The sequence below is a fragment of the Gorilla gorilla genome, chromosome 7, assembly GCF_029281585.2.
Source record: "Gorilla gorilla gorilla isolate KB3781 chromosome 7, NHGRI_mGorGor1-v2.1_pri, whole genome shotgun sequence".
Taxonomy (NCBI): domain Eukaryota; kingdom Metazoa; phylum Chordata; class Mammalia; order Primates; family Hominidae; genus Gorilla; species Gorilla gorilla.
The window spans coordinates 26,326,854-26,353,258 of NC_073231.2; the positions used below are offsets into that span (position 1 = coordinate 26,326,854).

A 26,405-nucleotide genomic window follows, 5' to 3' on the forward strand; every position below is an offset into this window, starting at 1 on the left:
TCCTTCCCCCGGGGCGGCGGGGGCGCTCTAGGGCCGCAGGTTGGAGGGGTCGGACTCCGGGATCTGCAGGATGCGGCACACGGCGCGGATCGGCCGCACCAGCTTCTGGGCCGAGGCCGTAGGTTGCGCCATGGGACGCCGAGACTCCGTGCTGCGCCGCGGGGAGGGCAGGGCCGGGGCTAGGGAGCGGGTGCCCCCGGAGGGAGAGAAGGCGCCGGGCCGGGGGGAACACGCGCCCCGGGTCGGAGATGGCCGAGTTGGGGGAAAGGCCGAGGGGCCGGGGAAGGGGGTCGTGCCTGGATGGTGGGGGCCGATCCTGGGACCCAGGAGAGAGGCACCGGCGAGGGCGCAGCACCGCGCAGCGCGGCTAATGGAGGTAGAGCGCGGCGGAGAGCGCAGCAGGACCTCTGATCGCCATCGCCAGACGCGCAACTGAGAGTGGGGAAGCTGCTCCGCCGGTTTCCTCCTCCAGCACCCTGCGGGAAACAGGAGCCCGTGATTCGGCGGCCGCGCCTGGGCCTGCCCCCTCCCGGGCCCCGGGGGCTTCCGCCAACGCCCCGGCGATGCCACCGGCTGCGCACGGGGAGAATGAGCCCTTTGTTCCCCCTCCCCCCCGCGGCACCCGGGCGCCTGCCGAGAGAGGCTCCCCCGGGGCAGCGTGCCAGCTTCCCAGCCGCCCCACCCTCCCGTGGGCCCGGCCCCGGAGCCTGGCAGGCGGGCGGCACCCCCACTATAGGTGCCAAGCCCGGGAACTGGAGCAAAGGGCGGGAGGGGCCGGACCAGGCCACGGTTGGGCGGGGTGCCCCCCAGGGTGCTAGGGCGGGGCGGCTGGGAGGGGGCAGTGCCAGAGCTGGCAGGGGCAGTCGAGTTCTCACGGGTCAGTGATGGGCGCTCTGGCCCACGCCAACCGGGCTGTGCCTGCCGGGCCACTGACTCCTGGTCCTCTCTATCTGTGGCACATGGCACACCCCACTGGCCTGTGTCTGCCCTGCCTCATCCTCACCTGGCCAAGCTGCTCTTTGCCATCTTCCACCCCAAACCCTTCCCAAACCTCTTCCAGAGCCCAAGGGCACAAAGGGTTGCGGCCTAGGACCTCTGGGAGGGCCTGGGCTTGGGTCTGTCCCTGGTCTAACGGCCTTGATTTTGCCAAATGTCTGGAGAGGCCATGGGCCCAGATGAGCTCCGACACCGGCTCCAGACCCCGGGCTGTGAGGGTCTGCCCCATCCCCAGGGTTCCTGGTGCTTCCAGGCCAGGGGCTGGAGAGGCGCCCATGGGAGTGGCTCCCGGGAGAGTGCAGAGAGGAGGAGAGGAAATGGAAAAGCAGGGCACCCTCCACCCGAGGAAGCATCCCGGCTCCGCTGCGGGGGTGGTTCCAGTGCAGACACAAACAGACAGATTCAAACACACACAGACAGATTCAGACTCACACAGAAACCCACACGCCCAACGGGCGCTTCCCTTCCCCTCAGGCACCCACCTCCCACCCTCGGCTCCCCTGCCTCCCTGCGGAAGCCAACCTTGGCCTGCCTGGGACAGAAGCTGCACTCCCTCTTTCCCATCCCTTGGAAGCGATGGGTTCTGGATGCCTCTAGCTTGGTCCCAAGTCACACCACCATCCCTGCAGAGGGGAGCCCTGAATAGCCAGGAGCCTTCCTCCTAAGGGATGAGCAAGGCCTAGAGCCTTCTACCGGTTGAGAAGAGTGGGGGTCCTGGGGAGCGGGGGTCTAAAGGAGTGGGCACTGGGCCAGACTTGGGTCGTGTCGGCATCCATTCACCCTGCCCCTGGCCTGCCCCCAGAGGCCAGTTCTGTGGCAAGGCAGGCTGGTAGGGGTTGTTTACATGACTGAGTTAGTAACACTCCCTTCCTCCCCAGCTCCCCTGAGGGTGGCTGGGACCTGAGTGTGCCAGGGGAGATGCTTGTAGAGGGTCTAACATGGACTGGAGGCCCCAGGCCCTGAGGCCCGGCCTCCCACTCCCAGGCTGGCTCCAGGGGTGAAGGTAAGGGCTGGGGTGTGTCTGTGGTCCCCCATCTGTGTTCTCTGTGCTCCCTCCTCAGCAGCCGAAGCTTGTGGGAGTGCCGGGGGAGATTCCTGCGGCTTGGGGCCTGGGAGAGGCCAAGATGGGAGCCTGCGCTGTCCAGAACCCTGAGGACCTATCGCTGACATCCCCAAAGGGGATGGGGACTATCCCAGGGGAGTGGGGCAGATATCCCCCCCAACCCCAGTTGCCATGTCTGTTTGGCAGGCCACAGTCCCTGGACTAGAGTAGCAGGGCTCTTGGGGACAGGCTCCTGAAAAGCCCAGGGGCTCGTGGGGACTCGCAGGATGGGAGGAAGGACCTCTTCCCCACCCTCGCCCAGCTCCCCATCCCGCTTTGGAGCCCATGCCACAGGCCCACAGAGTCCTTGTAGCCGGCTGTTCTGTGCCTGAAGACGGAGCAGAGCTGAGGAGACACACAAAAGACACAAACACAGAAGAAAAGCCACACGGCACGTGGACACAATGCCAGACTTGTGGACAAAGGCAAGCTGACCAGCACCCCCAGCCATTCGGGGGCCAAGCCCCAGCCCCGCACCGACCCCTGGCTCACTGACACACACTCACTCGCTGACACACGCTCGTGCTGACGGGCACAGCAGCACTCACGAGCCGGCGGCCCTCATGCCATCCCCAGAGCCCCTTACCTGGGCAAGCACAGTGCCCCCCGGGCGGAGCAGCCCCCGGCCCAGGGGAGGGCAGCAGGCGGGGGCGGGGGAAGGAGCCCCGGAGAGTCAGGCCAAGCTGCCACTAATCCGGGCGGGGAGAGGGGGGGCACCCACGTCAGAGCGGGGACTGCCGGGTGGAGGGCATCTGAGGACATCCCCTCCCACACACGCGGCCGTCTGGGCACCTAGCCCTGCTTCCCCAGCCCCTCCATCCTTCAGACAGCTGAGGCTGGCCTCCCCCCACCCCACCCCCCACCCTGTGGCAACGCCTGGGGGGGGATGGGGAAGGGGGAATACCAGGCAAATTCTCCCGGGACCCGCGGGGGTGGGGGCAGGGTGTGGGGAGGAGGGGAAGGGAAGTGTGGGGATGCGTTTGGAACCCGGAGGAAGCTCCAAAGCAGATGCCGCCATCCCCTCTCGCCCACCCACCTACATCCCTAACCTAATTCCTCTTCTCAGTCTGCACCTCCCAGTGCGCTTCCTCCTTCCCCCACCTCCCCTCCCCTCCAGGTTACCCCCACAAGCTACCCACCGGGGAGAGGAAGCCAGCTCCACTCTACCCTGGGCTTGGGACCTTTGTGCCTACCCGGAAACACCAACTGTGGCCCCCAGGACTTCTCCAGCAGCAGAGAATCCTCCTCCTGCCAGGCGTCTGCCCCCTACCCAGCTCTTGAGACCTCTGGTCCCTGATGCTGGGTAGAGGACGGAGCCAGAGGCTGAGTGCCACCTCCTCAACCCCCTCAAGGTGGAGGGCAGTGCCAACCAGGATGCCCCAATCCAGCTTGGGCCAGGGCTGTGTCAGAACTAGAGGCTAATCAGTGGCAGCTAAAAATACAGCCAGTGCGTGTGGTGCACATGGAGGCTGGAGACGGGGAAGGGGACCAGGACACGGAGGGCCCCAGGCCAAGAGGGACAGTGATAGGGGCTGAAGAGTCAGGGAGGGAGAGGAGCCACCTGGAAGGGCCAAGGGATGGCTGTGGGTGGAGAGGAGAGAGAATAGAGGGGCAAGAACAAAGGGCGATCCGCACCCAGAAACCAGGGTGGATATGCAGGAACCCCTCAAAAGCAGACAAGCTGCAGGGGAGGTGAGGAGTGAGACCAGGGCACAAACTGAGTGGGGCAGGGGCCAGGACTCAGCAGAGGTGTGCAGCTCTAAGGGGACTGGCTGTGGCAGCTTTGTGTCCCCACCAGCCCTGATCCTGCTGGTGGCCCACTGTCTGGTGGCGAGAAGAGAGTTGGGGGTGCTTAGGCAGGCTGGCATGCAGCCTACTCTTCCAAGAGAGGCCAGGCCAGAGGGGGTGGAGGGTGAGACAGTAACCCCCTCCAGTGTGCAACTGGAGGCAAAGTGTGCAACTGCTGGGCAAAGGTGAGGTCTCAAGGGTTCTCAGAGAGGCAGGGCTGGCTCTCAGGGAAGCCCAGTTGACAACCAGTGCCCTGAGCCTCCGGGTCACATGTGTGCTCACCCAGAAATGCCCCAGAATTTGGACTTCTCCTGGCTCCTTCCCCTCTGTCCCCAGCATGTGGTGGAATTCATACAACTGCAGTCAGCCATTCACCAAACCCGTGTTCTAGGGGCCTTGGCATGTTCAAGGCTTGGCGGTGGGCCCCAGGCGATGCAGGGCACAAAGGCAGAAATCATGAGGCCATCCCACCCGCCCGGCCTCCCCCATCCAGAACATATGGTCACTTCGCGCATTTGCTCTTTCACCAGCAAAACTCCTCCAGGCTTCTTAGGTATTGGCCCTGTGCTGGGCGCTGGGGGTGTTGGGCTTGTTCATGAATGATTACAAGATGCTTCTAGTCCCACCCTGGGGAAGTCAGGGGAACTTCATGGAGGAGATCAGAGAATGAGATCAGGACTTCACCACCCAATCGCGAAGTTACAAAAGTATTTCACTTCGGTTAGACCATTTGTTCCAGGCTGAGCTACAACAGTGTGTAAAATACGTCTGTTCTTTATGAAGTCACAACACAGTGGGGGAGAAAAGGTCACATGCTCAAGGCAAAAACAGAAGTCTGTGCAAGAACAGAGGTGGTGTGGTCCAGACAGCAAATCACTCTGAGGTGAGGGAGTGCTTGCAGAGGGCTTCCAGTGGAGGTGATGTCTCAGTGGGGTTCAAAGGGCAAGTAGAAATGGGACAGAGTTGGATGGTGGAGGAAGAGCATGTCAGAGGCCAGCACGCATAGGGCCACAGGGAGCCATGAGACAGTCTGATGAGATGGTGAGGACAAGACATCGCGAGCTCTGCCAAGGGGCCTGGGTGGCCCTGTGGCCCCCTCCAAGCTCCCATCCTAGGAGGGACGGCAAGTGAAGCCCCCACCCCAGTGAAATCCCCCTCACCACCCCACGACTTCAGGCCTCTCCCCAACTCTTGTTTTCTTTTACTCCGTTTTGTTTTGCCATTCATCTTATGCCCTTCTGGGTTTGTTATTTTTTTTTTTTTCTGGAGACAAGAGTCTTGCTATATCACCCAGGCTAGAGTGCAGTGGTGCAATCTCGGCTCACTGCAACCTCTGCCTCCCGGGCTCAAGCGATTCTTGTGCCTCAGCCTCCCAAGTAGCTTGGATTACAGGCACGCGCCACCATGCCTGGCTAATTTTTGTTATTTTTAGTAGAGACGGGTTTTCACCATGTTGGCCAGCTGGTCTCGAACTCCTGACCTCAGGTGATACATCCGCCTCAGCCTCCCAAAGTGCTGGGATTACAAGGGTGAGCCACTGTGCCCGGCGCCCCTCTGGTTTTGTTCTCTTGGTTTGGGTACATGGATCCTGCCAGCCCGCCTCTATCAACGCAAGTCCCAGGCAGAGGTGCATCAGGAGTCAGGGTCCCCGACTCACAAGCAGCACAATGGTACACAAGTTGTTGTGGCTCTCCAAGCCTCGGTTTTTCATCTGTAAAATGGGTATAGCCCTATGGGTGCGGTGGCTCATGCCTGTAATCCCAGCACTTTCAGAGTTCAAGGCAGGTGGATCACTTGAGCCCCAGAATTCAAGAACAGCTTGGGCAACATAGTGAGACCCCGTCTTTACCAAAAAAATATGGTAATTAGCCAGGTGTGATGGAGAGTGCCCGCAGTCCAAGCTACTCAGGAGGCTGAGGTGGGAGGATCCCTTAAGTCCGGGAGTTCGAGGCTGCAGTGTACTATGATCGTTCCACTGTATTCTAGCATGGGTGATTCAGTGAGAACCTGTTTTAAAAAATGGATATAGTCCCTACTTGACAGGCTTGTTGGGAGGATTCAAGGAAATCATCTCTGTAAAATGCCCAGTACAAGGTCAGGCACACAACAAATATTCCATACATGTTAGTCTCCATGTCCTTGCCTCCCAGGCAGGAATCATCTCCTTCACTCTGGTACTGCTTAGTGATTAAGTGCACAGACTCTGGAGCCAGACTGCCTGATTCCAAGCCCTTCTGCTACGTACTAGCTATGTGACCTTGGGCGAATCACTTGCCCTCTCTGTGCCTGTTTTCCTGTTTGGAAAATGGAGACTATAAGACTAGTGTGTACCCGCCCTCCAAAGATCGTTATGAGAATTAAATTAATATATGCCAGGGGCTTAGAGCAGCGTCTGCGTGGGCAGCCACACTCTGGGCGCCAGCCGTTACTACTGCCTGCATCCCTGCAGTGTCTGGCAACATGTCTGGTACCTGCTCGAGGCTCAATAAAGATTCATTTTTGAATGAATTAATGAAGCGATAAGACAACCCCATGATGCAAAGGCAGGCCATGTTGGACACCAGTGAGCCCCTATACGTGAGAAGCTAAATCACCGCAGTAGATTAAGAGCCTCCCCCAAATAAAACCCGGATAATCCCCACACCAAGAGTTAATCCACACTCTCTGGGGCCACTCCAGGTTACCACCCCATTTCCCCTCTTCTCATCCCACACTCTCACCCACCTCTTTGCTTAATCAATCAAAAGCAGGGAGGAGGAGCAGGTGCGGCAGTGGCAGAGGGGCGCACCCCGGGCATCATGGTGAGACCAGCATTGGGGCAGGAGAGGGCAGAGCTGGGTACCCCGGTTGCCCCAGGGATCGGAGGAGTTGGAGTGGAGCCAGCCAGGCAAACAGCCTCGGTCTCAGGAGAGCAGAGGAGACTCCTTGGATGGGGCAGGCCAAGGACCAGTGACCACAAGCTGCAGGGAGGGCCATTGGAGGCCGTCTTGAGTTCCGCCAGGCCCAGCAGGGCGAGGCTCTGGCCAGTCTCCCAACCCCACCCTCCTTGACCTGGAAGCCGGGGGCAGCCCAGATCCCGGACCCTGCTGCCCTCTCGTGGCCACTCCTCAGAGGTGCAATGGTGCCCCTGCGGTTACCTGACTGTTTACAGAACTTAATGTCCCTAGAGGTGCCCCAGGGGGCTCCTTCTTCCAGGCTCCTGGAGGAGATACTCCTCCCCAGGTCTCCTCTGCCTAGCTTCGACCTCCCTATGGGACTAACGTGCTGCCCCAAGCCCCTCCGGCCTGTGCTCCCACTGGTTTCTCTATAGCTGCACCTTCCTGCCAAGGCCTAACTGAAGTTTCGGGTTCTGACCCGTCCTCTGGACTCGTCCCCACTTTCCCATCAGTGCTCTCAAAACTCCCCAAAACTCCTTCGTGAAACCATGTGCTGCATCACAACTCTCTGTCAATGGTTCTGTCTCCCCCAGAGGACTGGGCTCCTTCAGCCTTAGACCTAGGCTAGGACTGGGCTGCCCAATTTCAAGGGTGTGACGCGAGCAACGGGAATAAGAATAAGGAGAAACAGAACCCCTTTATGTATTTATTTATCAAAACATTCGCAAACCTGACCTCACTCACCAACACACACAAACACAACCAGGACACACGTGCCAGGCCTTATGAAAGGCTATCAAGTACTTTGAAGGACAGGAAGGAATGAACACACCCAGGTGGACATTTGGTTTCATTTGCAGGGGTTCAGGGAGGGCTCTTGTCCCACAACCGGGGAAGGGAGAGGGCAGAGCAAGGCAATAAATAGAACCCTGGGCCCAGCCTGCTTTGGTACATTGTGGGTGCATCCCTGCATGTGGCCTTGGCAGCATCTGCTCCCGGCCCTTAACCATCAGCAGGAGTCAGGAGGGCGGGGCCCAGGCAGCTGGTGCAGACAGGCCAGATGTGCAGCCCAAGGTCCCTCCAAATAGCCCTGGAGCCCTGCAGGGCATGAGGTAAGAAGGGGGCAGATGCAGCAGACCCTAGCTGTCCACGTCTGAGGGCACAGTCTTTTTCCTCGTCCGAACCTTCAGGGAGCGCGAGGTGCCCTGGGGAAAGGGGAGGCACAGCATGAGGGTGTGGGGAGCACCAGCCAGCAGAGCCCTCCTCCCTCCTGTCGTCCTCCCACACTGACCTCCCGCACCGGTGGCTTCCTCTTGACCACACGCAGGCTCTGGCTGCGGATTAGGGGCTTCTCTCGGGGCCGGGCTCGCGCCCGGGGGACTGCCTCAGTATCTGACCAACACTCATCCTCGGTGTCGCTGTCCTGCAGGCCCCCGGCCCGGTACCCTGTGTGGAGGAGGAGGTGAAGCTGAAAGCCTGCGACCAGGCCAGCCCTTCCTCGAGCCTTGGGGGAAGCCATGGTGTGAGTGAAGGAAGCCATCCCTCCTGGCATGGCTCTGGGCCCCTCTGCCCACTCACCAATGGGTGGCCTCCGGTGGGACACCTGGTCCTCCAGGTAGAGGGGGTCATGGTAGGCAGGGGCAGGCGCGTCAGAGATGGAGCGGAGGTCCTGCATGGAAAAGCTCCGCAGTCTGCCGGCCAGCGCCCCCTGACTCTGTGAGGGGGAAGAGGCTTCAGCGGGGAGGCTGCCCAGGGAAATTGGCCAACCAGCTAATCACCGGGGCTGAGACGCAGAAGTGAAAACTGCTCAGCAAGCTTCTGGCCCCACGCCAATGTGGCACCAACAGGAAACCAAAGTCAGAGAGCAGGAGCCGCTGCTTACGCTCAGTGCCAGAGCCAGGAAGGAAGGTCTGACTCCAGCTCCACGCTTCTGCCAATACCCCCCCATCACCTTCTCACCCCTGCTCCCCGGCTGCCATCTCTGGGCTCCCTGGCAGAGGAGCTGAATGAGCCCAAAGGGCCTTAGGGGTGGGATGGGGGCTGCTGGAGGGCTGGGGGCCCAGAGCACCTTGGTGGCAGCCTGCACAGCAGCGGAGGCGGCAATGTTGAGGCCCCGCTTCCCGAAGCTGAGCACGGTCTCGTAGCTGCGCTCCTTGGCCTGCACAATGTACGCGTCGATCTCCTGTGGACCCGATGGGGAGGAGAGCTCAGGTGGACAGCCAGAGTCCCTCTTCCTCTGCAGATTCTGAGAAGCCACTGGTTGTGGCACCACCCAGCCCAGCCCAGCCCCACCTGGTGCCCAGAGCCACAAATCTGGGCCACAAACACAGACCAAGAGCAGGGCTGCCACCCACTCACACCTCCATGAGTGGCCATGCTCCAGCTGCCGCCACCACTACCCCCAAACCAACTTCCATCCTCAAAGGTCATTCATGTGCACCCCCACCTGATTATCCCAGAAGATGAGGTAGGCTGGGCCCTGTCAAGGTCCTGCCCCTCAACAGCAGCAGGACTGGGATAGAACCCCGGTGTCCCCAGCATCCTAAATCCCAGGTCCAGGGCTCTTTCCCTCACACCCACCCCTAAGCCTCCCTTCCCGCTTCCCCCTGGGGTACCTTCTCATGGCGGGACAGGGACGGGTGGACAAACTTGCGGTAAAGCAGGCTGGCGCCCTTGGTGTAGGGTGAAAGCAGCCACAGCACGAAGGCCATCTTGATCTCATAGTAGAAAGGGAACCTGCCACAGCACAAGGGGCAGGGTGAGCCAAGGAGCAGGGCTGGGGGGGCTACCCCTGACCCATGGCTTGTGGACCCTGCGTCCATACCAGGAGATAAAAATGTCTGTAACGATCTCTGCTGCCATGAAGAGTGCAAAAACAATCCAGTACATCATCCACCGCACCTGTGGGGTGAGCGCGCAGAGGTCAGCATGGGGCCTGCAGCACCAACTCCCAACCCAGGCCAGCCCAGCCCAGAGATTCCAGGGAGCCTGTCCGGCTGCATAGCTGCTTTCCCCCACACATGGCTAGACAGGAGCTCTGAGAAACTGCTGCTCATTCCTATGCCCGCCTCCAACAAGCTTCACCCACGAGATCTTCCACAGGCACCCCGATGGCCTGCCCTCTATCTACACCCTCTTGAACAGGGCCCATTTTCTCTCCCTCCCCACTCCACTCAGGATGTGCCACACAGCCTTGCCCCTGGAGGAGGGAGAGGCCAACTGAGACCCTCCCCACCTCACCAAGTCCTATTAAACACACCCAAACCCCCACGCTCACATATTCACGAATGTTCTTGGTCTTCACAGCCTTATAGGAAGCATAAGCTGGACACAGCATCCCAAACACCAGCCTGGAAGAGCAGCCATGGGGAGTGTGAGGGGCACCATGCCCCACTCCCACCTTGCCAAGTGGCCATTTCCCCCCACTGGGGTGCAAGGTGGCAGTACCCGCCCTGTTTTTCTCGCTTGGCTTGTACAACCCGTGCCTGAGTCAGAGCCCTGGAGGCCACCTCCCCACCCTGCTGTTTACAAACATCCCAAGCCTGCCCAGGCCTGCACCGGTGGCCCATGGGTGCGTGATGGAGTGAGAGGACAGCCACTCCACGAAGTGGGTGAGAACACCAGACTGTCCCCTCCCATGGGCATGCAATCAGGCCCAGGGTCACCAGACCTGACACTGCCGGGTTGCAGATAGGGCTATGTGAGCCAGATGTTGGCATACTCAAAGGTGAGGAATAGGATGGTGAGTCATGTGACTGCTCAGATGGCAAGCAGGCACCTGGATTCTCCGCCCACAACGTGCCATATCACCTTGTGTTTGCCAAGGGGCAGCAAGGTAGGCCTGTGGCCCTCGGCTCCACGCATCTGTTTGCAGTGTGTGTGGCGTGCGGCAGGGGTCGTTCTCAGCCAACGAGGCTTGGTGGGGCGGGGAGCCTGCGGTGCCCCAGACACCGCGTGCAAGCCCACAGGTCCGTTAACCCTTGCATGGAGTGCTGGAGGGTGAAGCTCAGAAAGTTCCGCCTCCCACTAGACGTCCACAGCTTCCACCACAGGGGCGGGACGGCACCCCCGGGTAGAGGAGGTCTGAGGGCGGCCATACTCACACCACCAGGCGACAGATCATCCAGGACACCATCTTGCCGGCCTTTGGGACGTGGGGAGGACCCCAGAAAGCCGCTCAGAAGGACGTTCACTCAAGGGCTGGGACGGGGGGTGATCAGGGCAGTTGCGGGAAGCAGAGGGGCGATCCGGCTGTCCCTCGGCGGAGGCAGAGCCCGCCGCCCACGGCCTCCGACTGTGCAGTTCAGGGGACCTGGAGAATGGGGAGACCCGAGGCAAAGCGGCCCCGGCAGGGAGGAAGCCGACTTGGGAGCGGGCGCGCCCCGCGGCCGGGGCAGTTACAGCTCCCACCCGCCCTTTCTGCCGCGGAGAACCTGGCGCTCGGCCCTTGCTGCTGGTCCCGCGCTGGAGCGGGTCGCCGCGGTTCCAGCGCGCCGGGCCACCAGCACCGGCCTACAGGGCGGAGTTCGCAACTCACTTGAAAGTTGCACGGAACCGAGCTTTGCCCAACCCCAGGGCTCCGGCTCGCCACGCAGGCGCAGTGTGGCCCCGGAGGGGGCGGGGCGAGGTCAGGGAGGCGAGAGGCCGGCCCCTTAAAGGGGCGATGTGCCGCGGGACTCGCGGGTGGGGCCCACAGTGGAGTCACCTTCCCAATCGGAAAGATTAGAGTGTGGGAAACTGTAACAAAAAAGCAGGGGGAGTGCAGGGGTTGGCACACAAAGAAAATCTGGACTCCAGAGTTTTCGCGACCCTTCACTGGCTTTTCCCGGTGTCTTTCCCTCTCGCCTCATTTTCCCCTCTGTGAACTGGGTAAAGGCATGAGATGCGGTTGGTGGGGTAGAGGGAAGGATCTCCTCTGCAGGCTCAGTCAGGAGCTGGAAGGAAGCTTGGCTGAGCGCCAGCAAGTCCGGGTCTCACACCAGTGGGTCCAGGAGGGAAAGGGGGGAGGTGTGGGGGGAGAGGGAACCTGAGGGACTTTTTGCCCCACCAGGTTTCAGGGGTTCCCTTCTCTCTGGGATGCCTTTCCAGACCCCTGACTCCGGGGCAGGCTGACCGCGATGATTTGAGGCATTCTGGGTAGAGCTCTCAGCTCCCACACTCCTTCTTCAGCAGAAGTTTGAAATTCCACCTACTCCTCTGAGCCAAGTACACAAATAACCCTGGGCCCTTAATAGTAGTATCAACCATTGCCATTTTGTAATGCACGTTTGCACGCAAGGTCTTAGTCTTTGCAAACTTCTTTTAACCATGTAGGAAATAGGATGCTCAGTGGTGAAAAGTAACTTTCCTGGTATCACCCAGTGGTATTTATTGCTGGCTGGTGGCTACATGCTTGGCTTGATCAGTCTTCTGAGAGATCAGTAGCTGCAGGCTGAGAGTGGCCCTGCAGAGGGCCATGGAACCGGATAAGTTCCTCTGGGAGGGAGGCAGACGCCAGGAAGAAGGGGGAAGGCTCTAAAAAGAAGGCAAACGTTGCTGTTTCTACTACTTGTCCTGTGAGGCTTCATTCTTTTTGACATCTTCAGCTTACTGCCTCTGTTGTTCCCTCTGAAAATAGTGTCCCCCCACCTTGCAGAGGGTGGGAGCAAAGCTGTCCGGACATGTGGGGTGGAAACACAGGCAGTTACTGCTTTTTATTGGAGCCACAGTTAACGCCCACCAGCTATCATAAGGATGGAATAGGTAATCATGGGGCCAGGGAAAGGAGGCTTCTGGGGGATAAATAAACACACGGTGATTATATGGTCTTAATTATTGTCATCAGTTTTATTGGTATTGCTGGGTGTGAGAGCCAGCAGTGAAACCAGCCCACAGGAGAAACTCCCCCGAGGCCCCATGTCTCCCTCTCCTCTCTTAACCAAACCTCACATTTACCCGTCCCTCCTTACACACACACATTGGAGTAACCAAAAAGGCCAAGGGCTAGAGGAACCCCTAAGGAAGGCCCCAGCCACTGTCCATCTTTAGGCACAGACATGGTTCTCTAGGTGAAAAGTGTCCTGGGTCTCCCTGAAGGAGGAAAGCTGTGACTGAATAGGGGAGCAGCTGAAAGGGACATCCATGACTCAGGAGGTCACTGCACACGTGAGCCTCGGGTCCTTTGGTGCGTGCTGCAGAACTGTCCCTTCCCCGCTGGCTGCCTTCTGGGGCCACGCGCCTGACCTCAGCATCACAGGCCTCTGTCTACCCCCATTTGCTGGGAAACATTACCTGGGCCCGCCCAAAGCTCATTCAGCTGGGATGGTCTCCCGTATGGAGACTCCTGGTCCCAATGCCTGTGCTTGGGAAATCTCAGAGAAGAGATGTCAGAGGTCTCTGCACTGACAGCAAGGCTCAGCACGGAGGGCAAGAGGCTGGCAGCTGAGGAGTGTCACCATCTCTGGTCTTGGCAGAGTGAGTGGACCTTGCCTCTTGCAGCCTTTGGTCCTGAGCTGTTGACACAGTCACCCAGTTCCACTGGGTTGCTAAGCAGCACTCTGGACGTGGACAAGCCCCAGGGCAAGTGACCCAGCAGGCACACACAGAAAGCCGGGCACTCGGGCCAAGGGAGGAAAGTGCCTCCCACCCCTCAGAAGAGCTCCCCCCTGGGGGCAGCAGCTGTCAAAGTGATATTTATCTTTCTACTGGGCAGCACAGTGCCAGCGTGTCTGGGAGACTCAACCCACTTTCCCTGGCAACCTCTCCCAAGCACAGGATAAGGGCCCGTTTCCCATTTGGAAAAGAAGGACAGGCCTCCCCAGGATGATGGAGGTGCCTGCTAAGCTAAGAGCATATTTGAGGAGGTGAAAAGCAGGTAAGTCACCTATTGCTGGGGGTGAGGAGGCCAGGTCAGAGGCTGCAGGTAAGATATGGGGCACAGGGGCTCCAAGACTGAGGATGGGTGAGGAACCGTCACCCACAGACAGTTCTCTCCAAAGATCCACCTCCTCCTCTTGCACAAAACACCCCTCTCTGAGCCACTTCTGTTTTCATATATTCCCATAGACCAAGGCAAATCATAATCACGTGCTGGACACACTATACAAATGGACTTACATATACTAATGCATTTCACTCTCATGAGAAATAATCCTGTCAGGGTAGGATGCGGTGGCTCTTGCCTGTAGGAATCCCAACACTTTGGGAGGCCGAGGACGGCAGATCATTGAGGTCAGGAGTTCGAGACCAGTCTGGCGAACATGGTGAAACCCCGTCTCTACTAAAAATATGAAAATTAGTCAGGGGTGGGGGCGTGCTCCTGTAGTCCCAGCTACTTGGAAGGCTGAGGCAGGAGAATTAATTGAACCTAGGAGGCTGAGGTTGCAGTGAGTCAAGATCGCACTACTGCACTCCAGCCTAAGCTGGAAAAAACAAACAAACAAACCCTGTCAGGTAGGTATCACGATTATACTCATTTTATAAATAAGAAAAACCGAGGCACAAATAGGCTAAGTAACGTGGCTGAGTGTTACTAGCTGGTTTCACCCGGCTGGCAGAATCAGGAACCCATGAAGTAGGGTTTTTAAATCTGCTTCACAGAAGGAGAAATTGAAGCTCAGGGAAATCAGCTGACTTGCTTCAAATCTCACACCATGGAAAGGGACTGAGCCAGAATTCACACCCATGTTATCCAGGCTCCAGACCCCACTCCTCTGCACACAGCTGCTCACAGGTGCTCGCTGAAGAGAGAGAAACGAAGGGGGTTTTGTGATATGCGAGAGCTGAGAGGGGCTCTGGAGGACAAATGAAAGCCTGGAGACTCAGAGAAGGGATTTGACCTGCCCAGGGTCACATAGCAAGCACCACTGCCCAAGGATCTATCATTTCCCCCGTTTCCATCCCCTGTCCCTTACACTGTCACCAACCCACACAAGGCCACAAAAGGATTTCATTTACTCAAGCCCACGGGGGAAGAGGAGAAAAGGGGTCCCCACAGCTTGACAACACCTGTTTTGCCATTCAGCATGCTGTCCCCGAGACCCCATTACTTGCACTGACACCCTGAGCACTGTCCCCCACCCGGCCCCCATCTGACTGTCTTAGGCTCTCTCGACTCCACTCACAGAGATGTTGAGGGACCCTGACTGCCCACAGGGCTTGGGTGTGTACGGTGGGACCAGGTCACAGGAGACCTTCATGATGGGCAGAGGCTCATGGGTTTGTTGAGCAGGAAGCCAAGGCAGGTTCCTGAGCAGGGGAGGACAGGAGGAAAGTGTGTGTTAGAAAGATCAGACCGATGGCTGAGCATGGTGGCTCACGTCTGTAATCCCAGCACTTTGGGAGGCCGAGACAGGCGGATCACCTGAGGTTGGGAGTTTGAGACTAGCCTGGCCAACATGGTGAAACCCTGTCTCTCCTAAAAATACAAAAATTAACCGGGCGTGGTCGTGGGCACCTGTAGTCCCAGCTACTCAAGAGGCTGAGGCAGGATAATCACTTGAACCTGGGAGGCAGAGATTGCAGTGAGGCAAGACAGGGCCACCTCACTCCAGCCTGGGCTACAAGAGAGAAACTCCGTCTTTAAAAAAAAAAAAAAAAAAAAAAAAAAAAAAAAAAAAAGCCAGGCTCAGTGGCTCACGCCTATAATCCCAGCACTTTGGGAGGCTGAGGCCAGCAGATCACCTGAGGTCGGGAGTTCAAGATCAGCCTGACCAACATGGAGAAACCCCGTCTCTATTAAAAATACAAAATTAGCCAGGTGTGGTGGTGCATGCCTGTAATCCCAGCTACTCAGGAGGCTGAGGCAGGAGAATTGCTTGAACCTGGGAGGCAGAGGTTGTGGTAAGCCGAGATCGCGCCATTGCACTCCAGCCTGGACAACAAGAGCGAAACTCCATCTCCAAAAAAAAAAAAAAAAAAATAGACTGAGAAGCGGGTTGGTGGGGGCTGGCAAGGGACCCAAGACAATGGGCGATGAGGAGTGTTTGGACAAAGCTCTGAGCTGGGAAAGAGCAAAACAAAAAAGTGCCCATCTAGCAAACCTTTGGGACAAAGAACGGAGAGAACTTGGTGGCTTATGAAATATGGGAGAAGAGAGATCCAGATGTCACCTAGGACTCCAAGGCCTCATCTGGGTGGATGTGGCGGCAATGACAGATGTTTCCCCAGTGGAGGAACGGGGATCAGGGATAAAAGAAGAGGGACTGCTGAGATCATCCTCAGCCGTGCTGGTTGGAGTTGACCTGACGGCAGGAAAGACTCAAGTCTTCGCGCGTCCCCGGACTATAACCTCCAGGAAGGAACACTAGCTGTGAGTCAGCCCCAGGTGCTGGGGACTCATCACACCAGCACCTGAGTGTCATCCCTGTGAACTCCTGCCCCCAGCCCCAGCTGACCTTGGGGATGCCCACATCTCAGAAAGAAGGGAGCTGGGAGGAAGAAGGTCTGGAAACCATTGCCAGGCCTCCCGTGGGCGGCAGAGCAGGGCCAGGCTCCGTTTTCAATGAAACATTTTGATGACACGTGAGAGCCGGTTATGGGGCGGGAACTTTTTATTTGAAGCAAGTTAATCATAGCATTGCCCCCCAGTACCCTGGTATCCTGCTACAAGGAGCATCACACCATTTGGGCACAGGGCAGGGCCACCCCTGCCCACTCCCTCTCCACTAGCCTGGCATCTCAGCAGACAGCAGAGGGCAGCAGAAGCTCGGCTAGTGGGGCCCCTCCCACCAGCCCCCACCCGGTCCACTGAAAGGCAGTGCTTCTGGGGGCCTCTGTGGACTGGTGGGGCCAGGGCTGCAACACGCCCTCAGGCCAAGCTCCACTCTGGGCACCCTCACAGGTAACTCAGGTGCTTGCAGCTCGGCCAGCTCTCTAATCCACCCAAGGAGCCCGCCCAGCTCAAGGGCCACATCCCAAAGACAGGGTGAACCAGGGGACAGTCCAAGCCTGAGAAAGCGACAGCTACAGGAAGGAAGGCAGAAAGGCTTTCAGTTGAGGGGAGGTCTTCTGTCCATGGGTGAGCTGGGATTCAGGGCCATGAAGGAAACGCCAAGGAGAACAGAGACAGACACCCCTGGCAGCTCCCCGGGGTTGCTTCTGCTGCTGTTGTTATTGCTTCGGGCAGAGGGGCTTTTCCCCCAGGAGGCCAAGCAGGCCCTCAGAAGCTGGCACCACCATTCTCATCCTTATCAGTTCCGGGGGGGGCACGCTGGGGGTGAGCAGAGGGGGCCCCCTCCAAGCAGAGAGGCAAGGTAACAGGAGAGCCTGGTAGGCAGTGCTGAATCTGCTTGTATGCACACGTGCCCTGACATGTTTATAGATGGACACCGGGTGCAGTTGGGGCGTGTGAGTGTGTAACTGAGTGTGTCCGTCCGCGTCCATGTGAGCATGCAGACGGGGTGGGGCAGGGGTGAGTGGCCCCGGGGAAGCATGACAGATATGGCTGTGGGCTACAGCAGGGAGCAAGAGCAGGTAAACAATGCCTGGAGCACCAACAGGAAAGACCAGAGGGGCAGAAGGAGAAGCACAAGGACAGGAGGATGCGGCCCCCCTCACTCCCAGCACCCCGCACCACTCATGTGCATGAGACAGGGGGCAGAGCATGGGGAAGGCTGCAGAGTAGGGGGGGCCTGCAGTTGGGGTCATGGGAACTGGGCGTTAGGTGTCCCAGGGGTGCCTGGTGTTCATGCTGATTGCAGTGATGATGCATGTCCTCCTGGGCCAGTCCACGGGGTGCGCCTGCGCACACTGGGCGTGTGCGGATGCAAGGGCATGAATGCAGGTTGGCCGCTCGTCTTCACACAGGCATATGTGGTGCTCACAGAGGCCCCCACCCATCCTCCAGTGGCCACCCTGAGGAGACCAGAGGCCTCGGCACCCCCCTAGGCACTGAGATCCACCACAACGTGTCTATACACCAGCGTCTGTCCCTTGAAGCTGGGGGCCAGGAGTAGCTGGGTGTCCCCAGCAGGCATGTAGCAGAAGGCCCGAGGAGCCTGCACAGCCAGCTCCTGGAACCGTACAAACTTCTGTCGTCCCTCATCCCACTGGTAAATCTGGGTGAAGGAGAAATCGCTGCCCAGTGCCAGGTAGCGGCGGCCACCCACAAGGAAGGGCTGCAGGGCCAGCGAGCCCCGGGAGGGCAGGGCCTGCACCTCCGAGAAGCGGGTACCCTCCCAGCGCAGGATCTTGGAGTCGCCAATGTAGCGGCTGAGGCACAGGTAGCTGTCGCGGCCGGCACGAAAGTGTTTCACAGCTTGGGCATCAGGCACCTGGGTCACCTCACCCTGGGCCACAAACTGCTTCTGGGTGCGACTCCACTGATAGATGACGGGTGCCTGGGAGCTGCTGGACACAATCAGCCGTGGCTTGCCCTCGCCATCCACAAACTCCAGGTCGGTGTCACGGTGCCAGGGGTGCAGTGCCTGGTGGGAGTAGAAGCCATTCTGGTGCCAGCGGTAGAGGCTGGTGGCGCCTGCCTTGGAGCTGTCAGCCACGGCAAAGTACCAGTCACCGTCGATGCGGAAGGCTTCTAGGTCGTTAGGCTTGCGCACGCGCTGCGGGTCAATGTCTTGCAGCCTGGTGAAGCGCGTGGTGTTGGGATCCCAGTGGTAAATGTAAGAGCCGCCAAACAGCTGGGCCACGACCACGTACAGCTGGCTGTCCACCACCATCGGCTTGCAGTGCACTGCAGAGGGGGCTGTGCCAGGACAGGGGCAGACAGCATCAGGCAAGCCGGCGGCTCCCACTCCATCCAGCCCCCTTGGAGAAGGCCAGTCCCTTTCCAACCTTGGGCCAGGACTAAGACTCTGCGCTATATACCATTCCACCCACACTGAAGTTCATCCACTAAGCGCTCAATGCTTTCCAGTTGTTTCACAGCTAATAACCAGTTTTAATATCACCCTTGTTCCACCCATACCCCTAGGGTTCAAATATAAGCTGACATAGCACAAAATAAGTGTCCCTCGATAGTGACTCGTTGCTTAACCATAATGTGAGTAATTGAATTTTTATTGCGTGCAGTCACTGTGCTGAATGTAAGCACATGTTACATCGATGAGGAATTCATCACGCTGGAAAGGACCCTGTGATTTTGTCCATTTCACACAGAAAGAAACTGAGGCTCAGAGAGAGCAAGTGACTTGCCCAAAGCTACCCCACTGGCAGTGGCAAGGCAGGGAAGGGAGGGAGAATTTGAGTGGATCCACAGCAGGGAGAGAAATCTTAGGTATACCCAAGACACCTTGCTGTTTGCATCACAGTGCATGAAAACACATCCTCCCAAGAGTTCTCACTTTTGAAAGGGATTTTATGTACAAGAATGCATGCCCATGTGCACCTATACTCACAATCAGCTTCATTGGAGCCCTTCTTGGGCACCAAGCACATGAAACCACACACTGCTCACCTGTCCCAGGGTCTCCAGCTGCTGCCCGGCATCTCCACTTTGACATCCCCAGTTTACCCCTCTTTCCTTCTCACTACGACCCCACCTTTCCCCCAAGAGAAATTTGTACAGAGCCTCAGGCTCTGGCAGTCACTGCCTAAATCCCTTCTTTGGGGTTTGGTCTGCCCTGCCCAGATGCTAATGACCCCCATGCCACACCCCAGCTCCTGATCTTACCTCAGACTCTCCTGGCCCACACACCCACACAAGCACCTCAAACTCAGTCACCACTCACAACTCACAATTCAGCTCCATACCCATCGCTGAGCCTGCCCTGCTCCTCCTCTGTTCTTGATTTCAGCTGTCGCTCCACTAGTCTCCCAATCCAGAAACCTGGCAGTCATCCCTAACACCTTTCTCTCCTCCACTCACCCTTCCCTGATCAGTCCCCAAGTCCCGACAACCTTCCCTTCTACTTTCTAATAGTGTGTATGTAGATTGTTGTTAGTTCCTCCTTAAATGTTTGATAGCATTCACCAGGGAAACTCTCTGGGCCAGGAAGTTTTTTTAGGAGAAGGTGTTTTGTTTTTGTTTTTGTTTTTTTCTTTAATAGTGACTTCAAGTTCCTTAATGGAGACAGGGCAATGCAAGTTTTCTATTTTATCTTGTGTCAGTTTAAGCCTTCTGTTTTTTTTTTGGAGATGGAGTCTCGCTCTGTCACCCAGGCTGGACCGCAGTGGTGTGATCTTGGCTCACTGCAAGCTCTGCCTCCCAGGTTCATGACATTCTCCTGCCTCAACCTCCCGAGTAGCTGGGACTACAGGCACCTGCCACCACGCCCAGCTAATTTTTTGTATTTTTAGTAGAGACAGGGTTTCACCATGTTAGCCAGGATGGTCTCAATCTCCTGACCTCGTGATCCACCTGCCTCGGCCTCCCAAAGTGCTGGGATTACAGGCGTGAGCCACCGCACCTGGCGGTTTAACCGTCCTTTCTAAATATCTCCCTCCATCCCCACTGCTACTGTCTCATGTCCAGGCTCCAGCACACCTCTAGCAGACAGGCACATATCCCCCTACTGTTCTGCCCTCGTGTATGGCCCCACACCTAGCCTTTTTCCATGCAAGAAGCTTTCTAAAATGCAGACTGGATCACACATTCTGCTTAAACCCTGTCAATGACCTGGTACTCATCAATATCTCATTGCCACTCCCCACCTTGAACCTTATCCCTTTTCATACAAGCTGCTTATGATTTGCACACATATACACACTCACATACTAAGTTATTGCACACCTCCTGGACTTCGTTCATGCTTTGTTCCCTCTGCCAAAACACTCTTTCCACTTTTTTGCTCCTAGCTAAGTCTCCTTCAGCTTTCAAGACTCAGATCAAACTCAGTAGATCCAAAACTGCTCAACAGTCACTCCTGTCTCCTCCTCATTTCCCAGTCCATCTAATTATGTAAGCCAGAAACCTGGGGATCACCTCTGAGTCCTCCCTTTCCTCTATTCTTCAAGACTCAGCTTAGGTATCCCCCCTCCACCAGGAAGCCTTCCCTGATTGCCCAGGGTAGGCTTGTCCTTTGTGCTGCTACAGCATCATGTTCATATCTCCCTCTTAACACCTGCCTATCATGGATGTTATCGGTGTATACATTGGCCTCTTCCCAAAGACTGGAAAGTTCTTGTGGGCAGAGGGTATGTGTCATCTATCCCTCTACCTACAGGAACTCAATGGGGTTGAACGATGGAGCCCACTCCCCCCTCCCCCTAGCAAGGGCCAGCAGAACCAGATTGGGCGCAGGTACCTGGGATTCTATCATAGTCTCGAAGCTGCCGCTCAACATAGTCCCACTTCAGGATGGTGCAGGCACTGACGCCTGGCTGGGCCAGAGCCAAATAGAGGTCACTGGAGTAGAGGAAGGGCTCAGCCGACACTGCTGGGAAGGACAGGGTCTGGTACAACACGAAATCTGCAAGATGAGAGGTGCGTTACTGAAGACCAGAGGGAGAAGGGAAGGGCTGCTTGGGTGATGGTGGTTGCTTTACTGCTGCCGCTGGGTGTTGTGGGGCAGGGTGGGGGGTTTCATGTCTGTAAAGCTGCCTTGGGGTAGGCGTGGACTGACACCCAAGGCAGGGGCACCTCCTACCTGTGGTGATGCAATCGAACTCCCGCAGCGGCAGGTCCTGCACCTTGTGCTCCTGGAAGCGGGGCGGGCTGGCGCAGTAGATGGGTGCCACCGTGGTGTTGGTGTGTGCCAGCCACTCCACCAACCACTTCACCTTGCAGTCACAGTTGAGTGAGTTGCCCCGCAGGTCCCTGCATCATGAGGGCAGAGGAGGGGGGCACAGAGAAAGACATGCTCTCAGGGCTCTGCCTACGCAGGCCCTCCAGGTTTTCAGAAATAGAGCTGGTCAAGGCTGCTGTGAGTTGCTCACATGCATCTTTGTAAGATTAGAGAAAAGTTTCCCTCTGGCTGGATGTAGCCCCACAGACACAGGCTTGGCCAGCAGAGTATGGAATCAGTTTCAGTCCTTGCTGACCTCTTTGGCCAGGTTGGCTTTTGCAGTGTGCATCCTGCACAGCTGTATGTTGCATCCCTGCTCCTCTAAGCCTCCCACAATCCAAGGCTTTTATTTTCTTATAAATAACGATAAATGAGTGTGGCTATGCTATATACTACTATATGCTATATACTACTTACTCGAAACTTTCAAACTCCCCTCCCGCTGATTGGACTTTAATGTAGAGTCCAATCAAACATACATTTAAAAAGCACAGGCTGGGCGTGGTGGCTCACACCTGTAATCCCAACACTTTGGGAGGCTGAGGTGGGCAGATCACAAGGTCAAGAGTTTGAGACCAGCCTGGGGAACGTGGTGAAATCCCATCTCTACTAAAAATACAAAAATTACCCAGGCATGGTGGCGCACACCTGTGGTCCCAGCACTTGGGAGGCTGAGGCAGGAGAATCGCTTGAACCCGGGAGGCAGAGTTTGCAGTGAGCGGAGATCACGCCATTGCACTCCAGCCTGGGCAACAGAGTGAGACTCCGTCTCAAACAAACAACAAAAAAAAGCACATGTTGGCCACGCACAGTGGCTCAGGCCTGTAATCTCAGCACTTTGGGAGGCAGAGGCGAGCAGATCACCTGAGGTCGGGAGTTCAAGACCAGCCTGACCAACATGGAGAAACCCCATCTCTATTAAAAATATAAAATTAGCCAGGTGTGGTGGTGCATGCCTGTAATCCCAGCTACTCAGGAGGCTGAGGCAGGAGAATTGCTTGAACCTGGGAGGCAGAGGTTGCCATGACCTGAGATGGCACCACTGCACTTCAGCCTGGGTGACAGAGTGAGACTCTGTCTAAAAAAAAAAAAAAATTTTTTAAGTACATTTTTTTTTTTTTTTAATATTTTGAGACTGAGTTTTGCTCTTGTCGCCCAGGCTGGAGTGCAATGGCATGATCTTGGCTTACTGCAACCTCTGCCTCCCAGGTTGAAGTGATTCTCCTGCCTCAACCTTCCAAGTAGCCAGGATTACAGGCGCCCGCCACCACACCCAGATAATTATTGTATTTTTAGTACAGACGGGGTTTCACCATGTTGGCCAGGCTGGTCTGGAACTCCTGACCTCAGGTGATTCGCCCTCCTTGGCCTCCCAAAGTGCTGGGATTACAGGCGTGAGCCACCACACCCAGCCTTTTTTTGGCTGAGCACGGTGGCTCAGCACATTTTTGGCTGAGTGCGGTGGCTCACACCTGTACTCCCAGCACTTTGGGAGGCTGAAGTTGGCAGATCACAAGGTTAGGAGTTCGAGACCAGTCTGGCCAACATGGTGAAACCCCGTCTCTACTAAAAATACAAAAAATTAGCCGGGCGTGGTGGCACACACCTATAGTCCCTTAGTCCCAGCTACTCCGGAGGCTGAGGAAGAATTGCTTGAACCTGAGAGGTGGAGGTTGCAGTGAGCCGAGACTGTGCCACTGTACTCCAGCCTGGGTGACAGAGTGAGACTCCGTCTAAAATTAAAAAACACACACACACACACACACACACACACACATTTTGAAAACATACACTCAGGTGCACTTTGAGAGAAACTCCAATTTGGAAGGCTACCATCTATATCTAACTCCACCTCCCCACCTCCTCAGGGTGCCCCCACCCAAGCCTTCCCAGCCTCTCAAGACCTTATGACCATCCCAATTCTGACTCCCACACCACTCCCTCCAGGGATGCACCCTCTGAGGCACTGTTGGAAGAGGCAGGACTCAGGCCTTACAAGTCATTCAGGATGTCCAGGGGCCGGAAGATGTCTCTGGGCAGTGTCTGCAGGTTATTGTTGGCCAGCGAGCTGCAAAAGAGACCGCCAGGTCATCTGAAGATCATGAGCAAGGCCAAAGGCCACAGGAGAGGTGGGGCTTTGGTGCAGTGTGTGTATGTGTGACGTACTCACAGGTGAGTCAAGGACTTGAGTCCTCGGAAGGTGAACTTGGATAGTGCCCAGATGTCATTGTTCTCAATGAAGCTGGGGAAAGCGGGAACTTGCCTCAGTGGTCACATAGGATGCCAGACCCCCAGCAGCACTCGCCCTACGCCCCAGCCTAGATTTCAGCCCATGTCCCCGAGACAGGTTTCCAAATGGAGTCTGGCATCACCAAGCCATAGAGATAGGGCATCAGGTAGGGTAGAGGCAAAACGAATGAAACGACCTTCTGCTCAGGTCCTGCCATCACGGGATGCAAGGGCTCTCGCCTCCCATCACCTTCCCTTCCTGCGGCATTCTCATCCACTCCCTACCCAGTCCCTCGGCCTCCCAGGCCTGGGGTCCCCCTCCCTTCTACTTTCCCATTGCCCCTTTCCCTCCCACACACAGATACTGCAGGTGCGACAGTCCTGTGAAGGCGTTGTCTCCAATCAGTGTAAACTTGTTGGAGTTGAGTAACCTGCAGAGACAAAGGTGGAATTAGAGCTTCCAAGGGTGTGCCTGCTGCCCCAGCCCCCAGCCCGCTGCCTCAGCCCTGGGCTTCCCCAAGACATGACTGCCCTGCTGCCACCCCTGGGGACCCCATGGGGAATCCCTGGGCCACCTGGGCAACAAGGCCAGGCAGGAGCCTGTTCTGGCCCCAGAAGCTCCCAGGGTCCCTGTTGGCTCCTAAACATGGGCCGAGGCAGAGCTCTCTTGTCAAGCCAGCTCCTGGTCCTCCCGGGTGGCATCTCCTCTCCCTCTCCCCCACCGTCATTCTGTCCCACTCCAGCCCCTCATGGACAACTGTCCCTCATTGACGGCATCTTGTAGGGTTGGAGACACTCCTGCCATCCCTTTCAGCCCCCTCCTTTTTCTGGGAACTCTGATTCCTGGGGTCACCTGTCTCTAAGATGGCCCCACAGTGCCCACCTTGGGCACTAGCCCAGGCTATCGCACCCAATTCTCTTGGGTTTCCAGAGGAGCCAAGCCCATCCCCGGATCCCGCCTGCTTGGCTTCTCTGTGCCATCCCTAGCTGTCCTCCTGCTGCCCCTGACTCCCGTGACTCCAGGCTGCCCCGTCTTTTGGGTACATCCTATCAGAACAAAAGCAAGGGACACCTGCATCTTCGTCTGCAGAGGCTGCCTCTGTCCACTCTCCCTCTCCCCAGCCCAGGATTTGTCCCCTGCTACCATCCCCATAGTTCCCCCAACCCTTCCACAAGGCCCTATCCATACAAGAACTGCAGCAGCGGGAGGTGGGAGAACGCTCCATCCTGGATCTCTGAGAAGGCGGCATTCACCAGGGTCCTGCGGGGACACCCGAGTCAGTACTGTGGGGTCTGCAAGGGCTGTGCTGAGGCAGGGAGAGGTGAACACGGAGGGCAGTAGCTTTTGTACTCACTTGCCCTGGAAATGCCCCATTTCACCTAATTTAGCCCCCACCTGTGTGTCTTTCCCTTCTCTTCCCAAATTCACTGCCTGCCTTCACCAGGGTCCTCCCCTATTGCCTCTTGGGGCACCCATGGCCCCAGGCACAGCTTCCCTCTCAGGCAAGAAAAGGTTCCATCACCCACACCGTTGTCATCATCATCCAAACACCCACAATGGGCTGGGTGCTGTTGAGAGATGGGGCATGGGGGTGGGGGCTGGCATCCTGGTCCCCAAGGACCTCACAATCTCTCTGGTCCTACAGACAAGGGGAGCCCCTGAGGCTGGCTGTTGTGAGTGACAGGCTGGCCGAGCTGAGTGCCAAGTGGCTGGTCAGTGGCGGGCATGTGCCCCATGCCAGGGTGCTGGGAGGGCATAGCTCATTCTCATCCTGCTCTGGCCGCCACTCTCCTGCCCTTGGTGTGACATCACAGGCAGGGGCCCACATGCTCGTGTAAGCAACCCCCCCAAGTCTAGAGCCCAGCACACAGTAGGTCTCACTGACGCTCGTGGTGATGATGATTCATTCTTGGTGGTGAACTCCTGCTTTCCCCACCCATGGCCGCTGAGCCTGCAAAACTGCAGAACTCCCTGCCCGACTGGTGCCTGGAATCTCCAGCCCTGAGGACCCCTGCAGTCCCCCTGGTCCCCGCACTCTGAAGAGGGGGAGCGAGGGTTCTCCTGTCCTCTCCCAGAGCTGTCCTCGGCCTCCTCTCCCTCCCCACCCCCCAAGGCCAGGGCTGGACACTCACAGGGAGATGACCTCCGAGGGCAGGTTCCTGGGCACTGCCTTTGAGTCCACGCAGAAGGCGGTGTCCCTGGTGCAAGAGCAGCTGGGCGGGCAGGGGGGCGTCTTGGGGGGCCTCTTAGCGCTGACTTGCAGCATGAGGCAGAAGCCGAGCGCGGAGAGCGCCAGCAGCCCCGGCCCCGGGCCCCCCCTGGCCCGCAGCCCCGCCATGCTGCCCGCGAGCTCTCCCTGGGGCCGGCGGCCGCGGCCCCCGCCCCACCGCTCCCGCGGCTGGGCCACCCCGCGCGGGCTGGCACCTCCCTGCCACCGGCAGCTGCTACCGCAGCCAGGGGCCCGCCTGCGGACTCCTCCTGCCCTCGGGCGCCGGCTGCAGTCCCCTCCCCTGCTCGCTCCCGCGATCCGGCTCGGGAGAGAAGAGCGGAGCGCGGAGCTGGAGCCGCAGCCGGGGCTGACCGCGCCGGGTGGATGCGGACTGCGGCGCGGAAGGCGGGGGCGCGCGCGGGGCGGCGCGGGGAGGCCCGAGCCTGGGAGGCACCGAAGGGGAGGCGTGGCCGCTGTGTGCTCTACCGGGCGGTCTCTGGGGCCATCCGCGTGTGGGGCTGCGCGTGAGTGCATGCGTGTGAGC

General features: G+C 57.8%; 3 protein-coding genes across 5 annotated transcripts; all 3 read right to left on the bottom strand.

Annotated features, from left to right (window-relative positions):
• Positions 1 to 27: 27 nt before the first annotated feature.
• On the bottom strand, positions 28 to 132 carry HRURF (HR upstream open reading frame). Its single transcript, XM_055348898.1, has one exon. The coding sequence runs from the start codon at positions 130 to 132 to the stop codon at positions 28 to 30; it is 105 nt and encodes a 34-aa protein (XP_055204873.1).
• Positions 133 to 7,454: 7,322 nt separating this feature from the next.
• Positions 7,455 to 11,843, bottom strand: REEP4 (receptor accessory protein 4). Of its 3 annotated transcripts, XM_004046744.5 has the most exons (8): positions 10,866 to 11,843; positions 10,040 to 10,112; positions 9,587 to 9,663; positions 9,378 to 9,498; positions 8,831 to 8,944; positions 8,341 to 8,476; positions 8,054 to 8,208; positions 7,455 to 7,967 (listed from the first exon to the last, which is right to left on the bottom strand). In XM_004046744.5, the coding sequence occupies exons 1-8, from the start codon at positions 10,895 to 10,897 to the stop codon at positions 7,902 to 7,904; spliced, it is 774 nt and encodes a 257-aa protein (XP_004046792.1). In that variant the 5' UTR covers positions 10,898 to 11,843; the 3' UTR covers positions 7,455 to 7,901. The 3 variants fall into 3 exon arrangements, with proteins under 3 accessions (XP_004046792.1, XP_018888372.3, XP_018888373.4); XM_019032827.4 differs by lacking the exon at positions 8,054 to 8,208 and having other exon boundaries at positions 10,866 to 11,359; XM_019032828.4 differs by lacking the exons at positions 7,455 to 7,967; positions 8,341 to 8,476 and having other exon boundaries at positions 8,104 to 8,208; positions 10,866 to 11,352.
• Positions 11,844 to 16,269: 4,426 nt separating this feature from the next.
• On the bottom strand, positions 16,270 to 26,395 carry LGI3 (leucine rich repeat LGI family member 3). The gene is made up of 8 exons (XM_004046745.5): positions 25,785 to 26,395; positions 24,841 to 24,912; positions 24,011 to 24,082; positions 23,593 to 23,664; positions 23,419 to 23,490; positions 21,285 to 21,454; positions 20,943 to 21,107; positions 16,270 to 18,442 (listed from the first exon to the last, which is right to left on the bottom strand). Exons 1-8 carry the CDS (start codon positions 26,393 to 26,395, stop codon positions 17,625 to 17,627), a joined length of 2,052 nt encoding a protein of 683 aa, XP_004046793.3. The 3' UTR covers positions 16,270 to 17,624.
• Between the last annotated feature and the right edge of the window lie 10 nt (positions 26,396 to 26,405).